Source organism: Bufo bufo, chromosome 3 (assembly GCF_905171765.1).
Source record: "Bufo bufo chromosome 3, aBufBuf1.1, whole genome shotgun sequence".
Classification (NCBI taxonomy): domain Eukaryota; kingdom Metazoa; phylum Chordata; class Amphibia; order Anura; family Bufonidae; genus Bufo; species Bufo bufo.
Window position 1 is genome coordinate 45,229,958 of NC_053391.1, and position 12,327 is coordinate 45,242,284.

A 12,327-nucleotide genomic window follows, 5' to 3' on the forward strand; every position below is an offset into this window, starting at 1 on the left:
ACGCAGAGGACTTCAAGACTTTATGGAATAATATTCATAAATCAAAGGACGAGGTCACGTTGGAGGAAGTGAACAATTTATTCCAATGTCTTTACTCGCAGTTCTTCAGACACTTTAGAATCCACTTATCAGCAACCCAGCTCGTCAAGGTGACGGCATTTGTGGCATCACCGCATTGTGAAGTTCCTCAGTAAGGACTACCAAATCCGAGTGCTGGGTTTCATCACGGAGCTGGCCATCAATAACATCCAGTATTGAACACATGGATGACTCTCATCTCGGACCTTGTCCACTATGTTCGGGACCCCCGGACGTCTTACATGTCTTAGACATGATCCCTGCAGTGCTTACTTCATGTTATACCGCTTCTTACCGTTCTGTTACAGCGGCTGTGAGACCTGCAGATACTAAGGCTTATTTATGAAGATTATCGGGTGTTGCCTGTACCGACCAGTTACCTTCCAGCTGTGATTGTGTAGCCTGCACTGTAGGAATGAGCTGGAGTCGGCTTGTCTGCTGGACTGTCCTCCAGGTATCAGCCATAGCCCCATACATTTCTTGATCCGTATGCATTACCATCGTGGTCACCCCGATACAGTTTGTCAATCCATTCTTGTTGATGAAGCACTTTGTTTTTCCAGTTTGTCTTTTAAATCTTGTAGTTTTGCCCTTTCTGTGTTGCATTTTATGTGTGTTAATATCCTGTTTGTTAAATAAACATAGTTTTTTCTCCCGCCAAAAATTGCCTTGTGATTTGGTATCCAAAAGCAGGAGTGGGTACAAAACACAGAAAACATGCTACTATTCCATTCACTTGTCATCTCTGTTTTGGATCCACTCCTGTTTTTTTTTTGGCTTTAGCGATACTGATGGATTACTGACCAAATGCTGACCGAGTGAAGGCGGATGCTCCACAGACAGGATCTGTTTTTAGGGGGTTATTGTTCTGACAGATCAGAGGAAGGGCAAATAATCAGCTGACACCCTCTCCACTCTGTCGGGGGGGGCTCTACTTGTATAAGAGTTTAATAGAACAGGGTCTGTAGACATCTATGTGGAATCAGCTGATGACGCTAACATTGACCTGTGAGGCTGAGTTCACACTTGAGTTATTTGGTCAGTTTTGGCCCCATGACTGCCCAAATAAGTGAAGTGTGCAGTGATTCTAAGTGCGATGCCTGTCATCTGCATTTCATACTGACTCACAATATTGTTTCACTTCCACAGCAGACTCCCTATGCGTGTTACTGCAGGGCACAGTGTTCTACACCACTATACAGGCTCTCTGCAGACAGGAAATAGCTGTTTTTTAACGTAATTCGCTGCAAATTTATTCGGATTGAACTGAATTTTTCTATAAAAAAAAAAATTGGCAAACCGGCGAATCGAATTTTTGAAAAATTTGCTCATCTCTAATAAACATACAATGATCATAACAGGCACAGGCTGCTACAGTGTAGAAACCATACTGTTGGGCTGTGTTCACATAACGTTTTTTCCATCCGTTTAACGTATATAAAAAAACGTACATCTTAAACGGATGCCTCAGACTGATGCCATACAGTGGCATCTGTTCAACATAGAGTTTCATTGTAAAAAACAAACAAAAAAAAACACTTTTTTTTTACCGGACTGTGCAGGATACAAGAACGTGTTGGGCTGCGTTTTTGTATCCATTTTTTTTTTTTTTAACGTATACGTCAAACGGAGGAGTAAAACGTGATGTTAACCCTCCCTAATAGTACTTGAATAAAGATATAAGTCTATCAAGCTCAACCAAGAGATAAAATGTCAAGACACATGATATAAATGATACGTCTTCCTATGTATCTGTGAAGACGTTGCAGCAAATCTTGCTAGGCTGAGGGTCTTACCATTGTTGTAAAGAAGTAATGGTAATATTCAGTCATCATTCCCATGGAGAGGATCTGCCAAAAAAGAAAAGAGTCATTGAGAACAAGGGCAAGTCTCCAACTGCTCCAGAAGTGCAAGACTAGAAAGATTTCCTCTACACAAAAAACTATTAGAGAATCGCATTAAAGGAGTTTGGATAAGACCTCTCCCAGTACACTGACAGGTGGGAGGATCAGCTGCACATACAGACTGTGGAGTGCAGGGAAGGCAAACTAAATTTAAAGGGTATGTCCATCTTTTTTTTAAAAAAAATCAGATCGTTTTTATTACATGTTTGTCAAAGTACAATTACAATAGTGTATAGGCCAGGCATGGCCAACCTGAGGCTCTCCAGCTGTTGTAAAACTACAACTCCCACCATGCCCTGCTGTAAGCTGATAGCTGTAGGTAGGCTGGGCATGCTGGGAGTTGTAGTTTTGCAACAGCTGGAGAGCCTCAGGTTGGCCATCCCTTGTATAGGCACTGAAGAAAATAGCATTTTACTCCATAACAATCATAACCCCCAGTCCAACTTTCCCTTCCCTCTCTATCCGGCACCTCTGCAATACTTCGGTGGACCACCGCCAGAGCAAGGCCTTATTCGGACCAGCGTCTATTAGCTAAATTGCTCTATATTCGATTTTTTTCGAATATTCGCTATATTGCTATATATTCGTTTTTTTGAATATTCAGAATTTTTCCCAAGTCATGATTCCTCCCTGCTTAAGTTGCTTGTGGGCCAATGACTCATTGGCCCACAAGCAAGAAGCAGGGAGGAATCATGTTTTTACTCGGCAATTGAAAAATTTGCGATAAAAATTCGCATTACAAAAATTCCCATTACAAAGATCCGCATTACGAAAATTCGCTTTTTTTTGCATATTACGCGATCATTACCTTGCCGATTTTTCAAGTAAAAAAATTGTAGAGTATAACGAATATTCGAATTTGCGAATATTCGACGAATATTCTACAACATATTTGCTAAATATAGCGAATTCGAATATGACCCCTTCCGCTCATCAATACTGATCACTTATCATGCAGGGGGACAATTAGTTTTCTGTACACCAGATTACTGGGCAGTGCCTGGTGTACAGAATACATTTCCTAGTATGCTAAGTCTATGCTTGGACGCTGGAAGATTTCTGCTCTAAGGCTAACATAATTGTGGCTGTCAGAACATGGTAGTTTCACAACGACTGGAGTGCCACAGGCTGACAAAAAGGGTTATCCAGAATCAGAATTATTGATGACCTATTCTGTTTGCAGGAGCTCTGACATCGAAATGAGGTACTGGAACTACACAGCTCTGTACACACTCTGTAGTGGGAGTAGCGCTGCAGTAACCATACAGCTGTATGAATCTAGTGCTGGAGCTCCTGCAAACACCTGATCTGAAATGGTGTCAGGAGATGGACCCTGCCAGTCTGATATCGATAACCTATCCTGAAGATAGGTCAATAGTCTCAGAGAACCCCTTTAAAAGGATGCCTTTTATTATAAAAAATATATATAAATTGCTCCTTATGCAGCTGCAGAGGTATATTAAATATAGTGCAACCAGGGATGTCCTTTTCCATCCATTCCGTTTGTCTTCTGAAATACACATTTTCTCTTTTCGTGCCTGAGTAAGCCGTGATGCTACTGATGAGAGCCAACCAAATATCTACTCAACTTTTGGTCCCTCCTCCCCTCTCACACCCTAAGAGGGACATAAACTGCAGCCACATACCCCCTCCAGCTTCTCTCTTCCCTGTCTCGAATTTAGTATTATTGCTGGTGACTTTTTGGGAGAGATGAAGAGGTTTCTTAAAATGTATAAATAAGAAGAGCCAACAAGAGCCCAAAAAAACTAACAAACTAACAAACAAACAGCTATATACAGTATAATATGTCACAATCACTACATCACAGGGGTAAAAATTTCAGGATTGGCTTTCTTTCCAATCTCTGCTGATGCTGCAGGTTGAAGCCTGTCTATCAAGGGCCACACTTCCCTGTAGGCAATCCCATGGGTATGACTATTGTGCCCAAGCACTGACAGCGACATACAGTACATGTACAGCATGGGAACTAATGTGGTTAGCATTTTATATTCTGTAACATTCCAGTTTATATCTAAAAATATCGGGCATGACGGAGTTAAACAAGAGAATTAACATGAAAACCTATTTGGCTTTGTAAATGAAAGCAACGGTTTTGTTCACTTAATTAAGGCTGCGGTGACGCGACGTTCCTGTCTGTCTAAATAATTCTACAAAGGGTAGGGATAGCCTTTGAAATCACTGAGAGGAAAGAATACGCGTGATAAAAGAAGGTCTGAGAGACGACTCCTGCTGAAGAAAAATAAAAATAAAATATGTTTCTACTGCTCATTCACTTGCAATAATTTTTGCTTTAAAATAAAATTACCGTAAGTGCTCTCTCCCTCAAAGGAGCAGATGCTGTGGATGAAATGTGGCTTTTGTTTCGTAGCTGACACATTGGGGTCCCAATTAATTATTGGATATAAATGGGGCAAAAAAATAGGCCTACTCACCTCACCAATCACCTGCTGCTCCCGTTCCAGGGCTGTCCGGTCCCCTGCCATTCTTCGCTTCCTGCAGCAACGGCATGAGACAGCTGCAGCCAACTACTGGATGTAGCAAGACACTGCACCAGCCGGTGATTGGCTGCAGTGGTCACATGTCTATGAGGATGGGCGTCATCGCTGTAGCAGGAAATGGAGAATGCTGAGAGGAGCTCACTGCAGACTATTATAGAGTTCAAAGTATAAACAGTATGCCGTAAGCTTATAAGCACCCTCTAGTGGTGGTTGCAGGCAGTCAGTTTTAAAGGTAAAGTTAAGCAAATCGATTCGGAATTCAGCAGGAATTGTCCAAAAAATACAGATTCTAACAAACCTGAAGTTCTTGTGATAAGCTTCAGGTGAATCAGAGAGAGAAAAACACACATAACATTCCATTAGAAAAGAGACATGAAGGACGGTTCTCCTTCTCAACGGAGAAGAAAACTGGGTGTTGCCCTGGTTAGCTGAGTGGCCTTTGGGTTGTCATTTGTACTTTTTCATTATGGAGACCAATTGTCATCCAGCCAATGCTGCTCTTTGTTTCTGGGAAAAATATCTTACTTCTTTGAGTTTCTGGGAAATATATTCAAATTAGCTTTTCTTCCAAAAACAGAAAAGAACACTAAGCCTCTCTGATGCCAACAGAAGAAGATAAGTAAGTAAGATATGCTAATTAGCATATATTTTCCCTAGAAACACAGAGCAGCATTGGCTGGATGACAATATTCCTCATGCATACTTGGTGGTCTCCATAATGAGAAAGGGTATTGCCAAGAACCGGACAAAGGCCATTCAGTTAACCAGGGAAATTTTCTCTTGAGACACTCAGCTTTTTTTTCCTGTCAGATGGAGAACTGTTTTGTATGTCTCATCCAGAGAAGCATAATGCAGAGACAGTCAAGGAAAGCTGTCTTGTATGTTTTTTTTTTTCCCAAAAGAGTATTGTGTCTGGTCTCTTTTGCTGGTCTTCTGGGACTTATATTTTTTCTCTCATAAACCAGAAAACAAATATGTCCTAGGAGATCTTAGAGTTTTATGTAGCAATTTTCAAGGCAATTGGAGCATGTTTAATTTGGGTAGAATTGATTCGGGCCCAAATTAAATTTTTTAAATATTCACTGAATCAGACACGACATGACTTTCAGGAAATTTGGAACATTTATTTTCTTAAAATCTGTGGTGAGTTCCAGTGTCAGTCAACAGCTGAAGTCCTGATATTCCTGAGCTCCCAGATCGTCCAACCTCCTGCCCCTTATTGGCAGCTTTCTTTATAATCTATGTATAGGAAGAGAGCTGTCAGTCATCTGTAGGAGGGCGGAGGCAGCCATAGATCATAAATATCAGGACTCCAGCGCTCATCACCAGGGGTTTTAGGAATATAACTAGTTTTGAGAAATCTGGGTCATTTACTTGTTCTGGTCATTATTTTCTTAAAATCCCAGGTGATGTGCGCTGGAGTGCTGATATTTATACCCTCACACACATTTTCCAGACAGAAACTTCTCACAGTAATAGTGTGAATTTTAGCTTGCTCACTTTATTACCAGTGATTCGTGTTCTGCTAAACTTTTTACAAGGATGACTATATCTGTCAGACACCACCTGCAGACATAGGATTAAAAACTTTCATTGTAGAAGGACACAAAGGCCATGAAATCCCTCATGTAGACGTAAAAAGTCATTTACAGCCTTATAACTACAATAAAACTTGTAGTTTTCTGGTGGACAGACACCACTTATACTGTACTTTATTACAATAGTGTTATTTGTAGAGGCTACTTTTGGTTAGAAAATGCCATATCTCCATACAGAGGACAAAGTCTGTGGGATGACTACTTTCCACCAGTTACTGTAGAAATCGAGCCTTATTACAATACCTATGAAGCATTTTTGTTTATTATAATTATTTTTATTTTCTGTTGTGCATATTGGCCGAAACGACTGACTTTAGCAGGATTGGCCAACCATCTAGTGTGTATGGGGCTCTCCTGTCTCTTCCGATTGCAGATGTAGGCAGAGATAAGATTGGGATTGAGCTGTTGGATTTTAATATGCCCAATACTTTTCTTCTTTGGGAGATAAGCCTCCAGAGTTGTCGGCATCGGCTCTCCCTTCCCTCCCCATCGGCTTTCCCTTCCCTCCCCTCCCCATTCATAACACATGCACGCTCCGCCGAGCTGAGGATAAATGTGCATGGGATGGTGTCAAAAAAAGATCGTTGCAGGCCAAAAAAACATTTGGCCAACGGTTGTCTAAAGAGAATGAGCAGACTTGAGGCTTGTAGTAAGGAGGCTGGAGATCGAGGACTGAATGATACTGAAGGAGTGAAGCTGTAGGACTCATAGAGCAGGAGAATTGGTTTACTATGCTTTATATTCTTGGATTTGGCTAGGCTAAATCAGAGGTCAGAGCCAACGGGAATTTGCACTATTCTCCATAAAATGACCCTCGGGAGGTATGGGTTTTGCACCTGGAATCAATAGGTCACATCCATGGAGTAGGCTACTGATGATGTCTTGTAGACTGTGATTCCAGAGCGAGGTAGCAGGGTCAACATGGGGTGTGTCCTGTAACTATCGCATCTTGCAACAGAACATATGGCTGGTGGCAGCTGAAGATTTATACTGAGCATGAGAGATGAAGAAAATAACAAACAGTGGGTGGCATTACACAGATAGTTTATTAAATAACTCAGTGGCTATACTAAATTGTTAATTACCTGCAATTACAAAATTGAGGTACTGGTTTGAAAAATGTAGAATATTTTTTGAAGGACAATTCCCTTAAAATCCAAGACAACCCCTTTATGCCCTCCTCCTTCCTAGACCACCAGAGATACTAGGTATTAACCCTTACCTCACTGTAACTCACTAGGGAAAACATCCACTGCACATGGTTTAGGTTCATCTGCAGGAAGACAAGCAAAGAACAAGCAAACTTGTTCCTCAACATATTTACCACTACCTTTAAATCTTTCTACCTGACAACAGAAGAACATTTGCAGGATGGTCGATTAAATACATGTCCTCCCTGTAAAAACCTAGTTGTTTTATAGAAGCAGGGATCAACAACTTGGGATCAACCAGGGATCAACAACCATTATCCCTACTACATCACAGCTACCATTAGCAGTACAGTAATATCTCAAAATCTAATTAAGGAATATGTTTGGACCACCTTGCAGAGTAGAAAGTCCTCAGAGCAAGACTTTCGAGGGAGAAGGCAGTCCGTGGACCCAAATCTTTATCATTGTGACTTTCTTTGCAAGTTAAAAATGATGTTTATCCGTGCCAGTAAATTATGGGGACATCTGCTCTTAATACCAGCCATGTTATTGCAGTAAACTCAGTATTTACTGCCCGATCCTGTCCCACTGGAAGTGAATTCCTTATGCTCACGCTATCCTACGCCTGGAAGAGTAGGTGTAAATAATACAGTCTAGGATATTGGGCGACAGTGAGAAATAATTGGTTATTTTTGTACCTTTTTTTGTTTCTCTCTAGTCTTATCTGTTTTATTTTATGATGTGTTACAGGCATGGAAAGGAACGTAATAGAAATAACTAATACAGAAGAACAAACACAAGTTAGAGAACGTCAAAGAAAATTTCCACCTAAAATAAAAAAACATTGAGCAACGGCATACAGGGTATAGCAGCAATAGAGAGCATCTCTTACTCTGGAGGACCCGTCCCATCCATAATTACACCCAACTCACAATCATTTCCATGGGAGCTGTGTAACACTTCATTTCTCCTGAGGTGGCACTGTAGGAAGACTGAACCCTTGCTGCATCACTGATCACAGCTGATCGTTGGGGTCACAGTAACTGCAATCCTTAGCAGCAATGGCTCAAGGTTTCTTTGGATCCCATCCCTCTTAATACAGTGGGCCCTGGCATCTTACTGATGCCAGTTCTGCAGGGAGATGTTCACATACTGCCTCCACTGGAGGGAGGGGGGGGGGGAATAAAACACACACAGCTCTGGAGTATAATACAGGATGTAACTCAGGATCAGTACAGGATAAGTAATGTAATGTATGTACACAGTGACTGCACCAGCAGAATAGTGAGTGCAGCTCTGGAGAATAATACAAGGTGTAACTCAGGATCAGTACAGGATAAGTAATGTAATGTATGTACACAGTGACTCCACCAGCAGAATAGTGAGTGCAGCCCTGGAGCATAATACAGGATGTAACTCAGGATCAGGACAGGATAAGTAATGTATGTACACAGTGACTCCACCAGCAGAAAAGTGAGTGCAGCTCTGGAGTATAATACAGGATGTAACTCAGGATCAGTACAGGATAAGTAATGTAATGTATGCATACAGTGACTGCACCAGCAGAATAGTGAGTGCAGCTCTGGAGTGTAATACAGAAAGTAACTCCGGATCAGTACAGGATAAGTTATGTAATGTATGTACACAGTGACTGCACTAGCAGAATAGTGAGTACAGCTCTGGAGTATAATACAGGATGTAACTCAGGATCATTACAGGATAAGTAATGTATGTACACAGTGACTGCACCAGCAGAATCGTGAGTACAGCTCTGGAGTATAATACAGGATGTAACTCAGGATCAGTACAGGATAAGTAATGTATGTACACAGTGACTGCACCAGCAGAATAGTGAGTACAGCTCTGGAATATAATACAGGATGTAACTCAGGATCAGTACAGGATAAGTAATGTAATGTATGTACACAGTGACTCCACCAGCAGAATAGTGAGTGCAGCTCTGGAGTATAATACAGGATATAACTCAGGATCAGTACAGAATAAGTAAGGCAATGAACTTATAGAGTAATGTAGATTATAGGCAATGTAAATAGTAAAATACTATGTGCACATACCATTTAAGGAATAAAGTTACTCAAGCCAGAAAGTAACAGGTAATAATAACAGTGACATGCTTTATTAATGTACTAGATATTAAGCCCGTTACAATAACGGGCGCTAGAACAGTAGTGCATAAACATTAGTAGGAACAGTCTATATTAGATGGCAAGGGAACTTGACCACATTGTATGTCTGAGACTGCTGGTACTGTGACTAGTGGCTGTGGTTGGTGGCAATGACTGATGGCTGAGACGGCTGGCACTGATTGGTGGTGCTGAGACTGCTGGCACTGTGACTGGTGGCTGTGGCTGAGACTGCTGGTACTGACTGGTGGCCGAGACTGTTGGCTGTAGCTAAGACTGCTGGCACTGACTGCTGGCTGTGGCTGAGAGTGATGCCTGCGGCTGGTGGCTGAGACTGCTGGCACTGACTGGTGGCTGTAGCTGAGACTGCTGGCTGTAGCTGGTGGCTGAGACTGCTGGCACTGACTGATGGCTGTGGCTCTGACTGGTGCATGTGGCTGGTGGCACTAACTGCTGGCTGGGGCTGAGACTGCTGGCTGCATCTGGTGGCTGAGACTGCTGGCACTGAATGCTGGCTGTGGCTGAGACTGCTGGCACTGAGTGCTGACTGTGGCTGAGACTGCTGACTGCGGCTGAGACTGCTGACACTGACTGGTGGCTGAGATGGCTGGCACTGACTGCTGGTTAAGACTGCTGGCACTGTAACTGGTGGCTCTGGCTTGTGGCACTGACTGATGGCTGAGACTGCTGGCACTGTGACTGGTGGCTGTGGCTGGTGGCACTGACTGATGGCAGGGACGGATGTCACTGACTGCTGGCAATGACTGGTGGTGCTGAGACTGCCGGCAGCGACTGGTGGCTGAGACTGGTGGCAGCGGCTGCTGTCTGAGGCTGAGAGTGCTGGGACTGTGCGGCTGTGTGATGCAGGGACAGTAATGGCAGCGGTCCGACGTGGGGAGCACACCATAACCTGCGAGCGGCTGGCAATTGGCCGGCGTGCAGATGTGGGCGGTGCGGGCGGCGTGTGCAGCGTGTGTGATGATTGGTCGGCGCGCTGTGCGCACTGGTGTGGGCGGCACGGTTGCGTGTGGGGCAGCAGTGATTGGGCGGCGCGCTGGTGTGGGCGGTGCAGGCGGCGTGTGGAGTTCCATGTGTTCAGACCTTAAAGGGGTTATTCGACCCCTGAAATGCCCCCATATGCCTGGGCCCCTCACACATAATATACTTACCTCAATCTGGGTCTATTTATTCTGTGGATTTGTTTTCTGCATCATGTTGCTGGCAATGTAATATGCTATGAATCTCCTGCATGCAATTCCACAGTGGAAAATCTGCCGAATCTGCTGTGTGTGAACATACCCTGAAAGTGAATTTAGACCCAGGTACAGGCAGTAGCTAGGGGACTGAAGGGGCCTGTGCCCTGGATGCCGGGGGGGATGCCATCAATGTTCTCCGAGGGGCTGTTTACATGATTGTATCCCGGAATATAATGCTATGAGTTCAAGTCAGTTATACCCATGGTCGGGCCATGACACGTGATTAATATGGACGGATAATACATCCAAGATATGCTGTTGTGAAAAGTCCCTTAATGGGGTTGTCCCATGAAAAATTATCTTCAGTTTTCAAACCAGCACCCGGATCTGAATACTTTTGCAATTGCTTATAATTAAAAATTTATTATAGCTACTGAGTTATTCACTGAAATCTGTATAGCGCCACCTGCTGTTTGCTCTTTTTCTAATGTCTCTGTCCTGCTTACTGAGATAGAAGCCCATGGGATAACCCCTTTAATGAATCTTGCTATGTAGATCAAATCATGACTGCAAACATTCTGCAATCAGAAGAGATGAAAAAAAAAACAAACGTGCTGCGGTCTATACAATGTACACGCCATGGCACAAGGAGCGTCTGAGTTGGGAAAGTGTTCGGAGGCCGCACTTGCCGCACACAGACTGCACTACCGACACTTAAGCTCAATCAGGCGGTTTCAGATCTCAGCATTTTTGCAATTATCCTAAGTATTTCTGTAAATGTAAAACTACTCAGCAGCCATCAGCGGAAGAACGGGACATTTAGCTTTCTCTTTTTTCTTTTTAATGTCACGGATACAAAAGTAAAATCTTCCATCAGCGCTCTATTGTGTAAGCGGCAGGAACCGGCCCCTTATCAGCGGTGCTCAGCCTCCTGCGCGGAAAAGTCACAGAATAGATGGAGGAAAGGTGAGCGGCAAAAAGAATCAAACCTGACAGCTGCTTCCATAAGTAATAATGGGGGTTAACCCTTACATTGAGTGATGACGCATGAAGCATGCCCACTAAAAAAAAAAATCTCTGTGCTAATTCTACTATGACTCTTCGCTCCACTCTCTGGAGAGGGGCTCGACAAGGATGCATGGCCAATTACACTTAAAGGGGTTGTCCAGCATGGAAAAGGAACTGAGGTTTATAACAGGGATCAGCAACCTCCGGCACTCCAGATGTTCTGAAACTACAACTCCCAGAATGCTCTATTAACTTCTATGTGAGTTGTCAGAGCAGCCGACCATGTTTGCATGCTGGGAGTTGTAGTTTCACAGTAGCTGGAGTGCCGAAGGTTGCTGATCCCTGGTTTATAGGAACTAACAAGAATCAAACCTGACAGCTGCTTCCATAAGTAATAATGGGCGTTAACCCTTAAAATGAGTGATGAAAAATGCCCCAGTGACGTGCCCAGGGTGGGGCATGGGGGGGGGGTGCGGTCCGCCCCGGGTGCCGACTCTCACGGGGGTGCTAGGCAGCCCAGAAGCAATGAACGCCGATCACCGCCATAGGCTTTAGGCCTAGTAGGCCTGAGGCCTATGTGGTAGTGAAATCCTGGCGCAGGCGTGCGCGATGACATCAGTGAAGTGTGCGCGCCTTCCTCTGCGAGCAAGCGCCTGGACATAGGTGAGTATTTAGCTTTTAGTTTTTATTTATTTATTTATTTAGTTTTTATTTTATGTGCCAACTTTG

The 12,327-nt window shown here is 43.4% G+C and overlaps 1 protein-coding gene across 1 annotated transcript in view; it reads right to left on the minus strand.

The window, feature by feature from the left end:
* The window catches only part of GRIK1 (glutamate ionotropic receptor kainate type subunit 1), a 209,684-nt gene that overhangs the window by 150,415 nt on the left and 46,942 nt on the right, over window positions 1-12,327 (minus strand). The window contains exon 5 of the mRNA XM_040422093.1: window positions 1,875-1,928. Within this exon, the coding sequence (XP_040278027.1) occupies window positions 1,875-1,928 (54 nt within the window). The remainder of the gene's footprint in view (window positions 1-1,874; window positions 1,929-12,327) is intronic.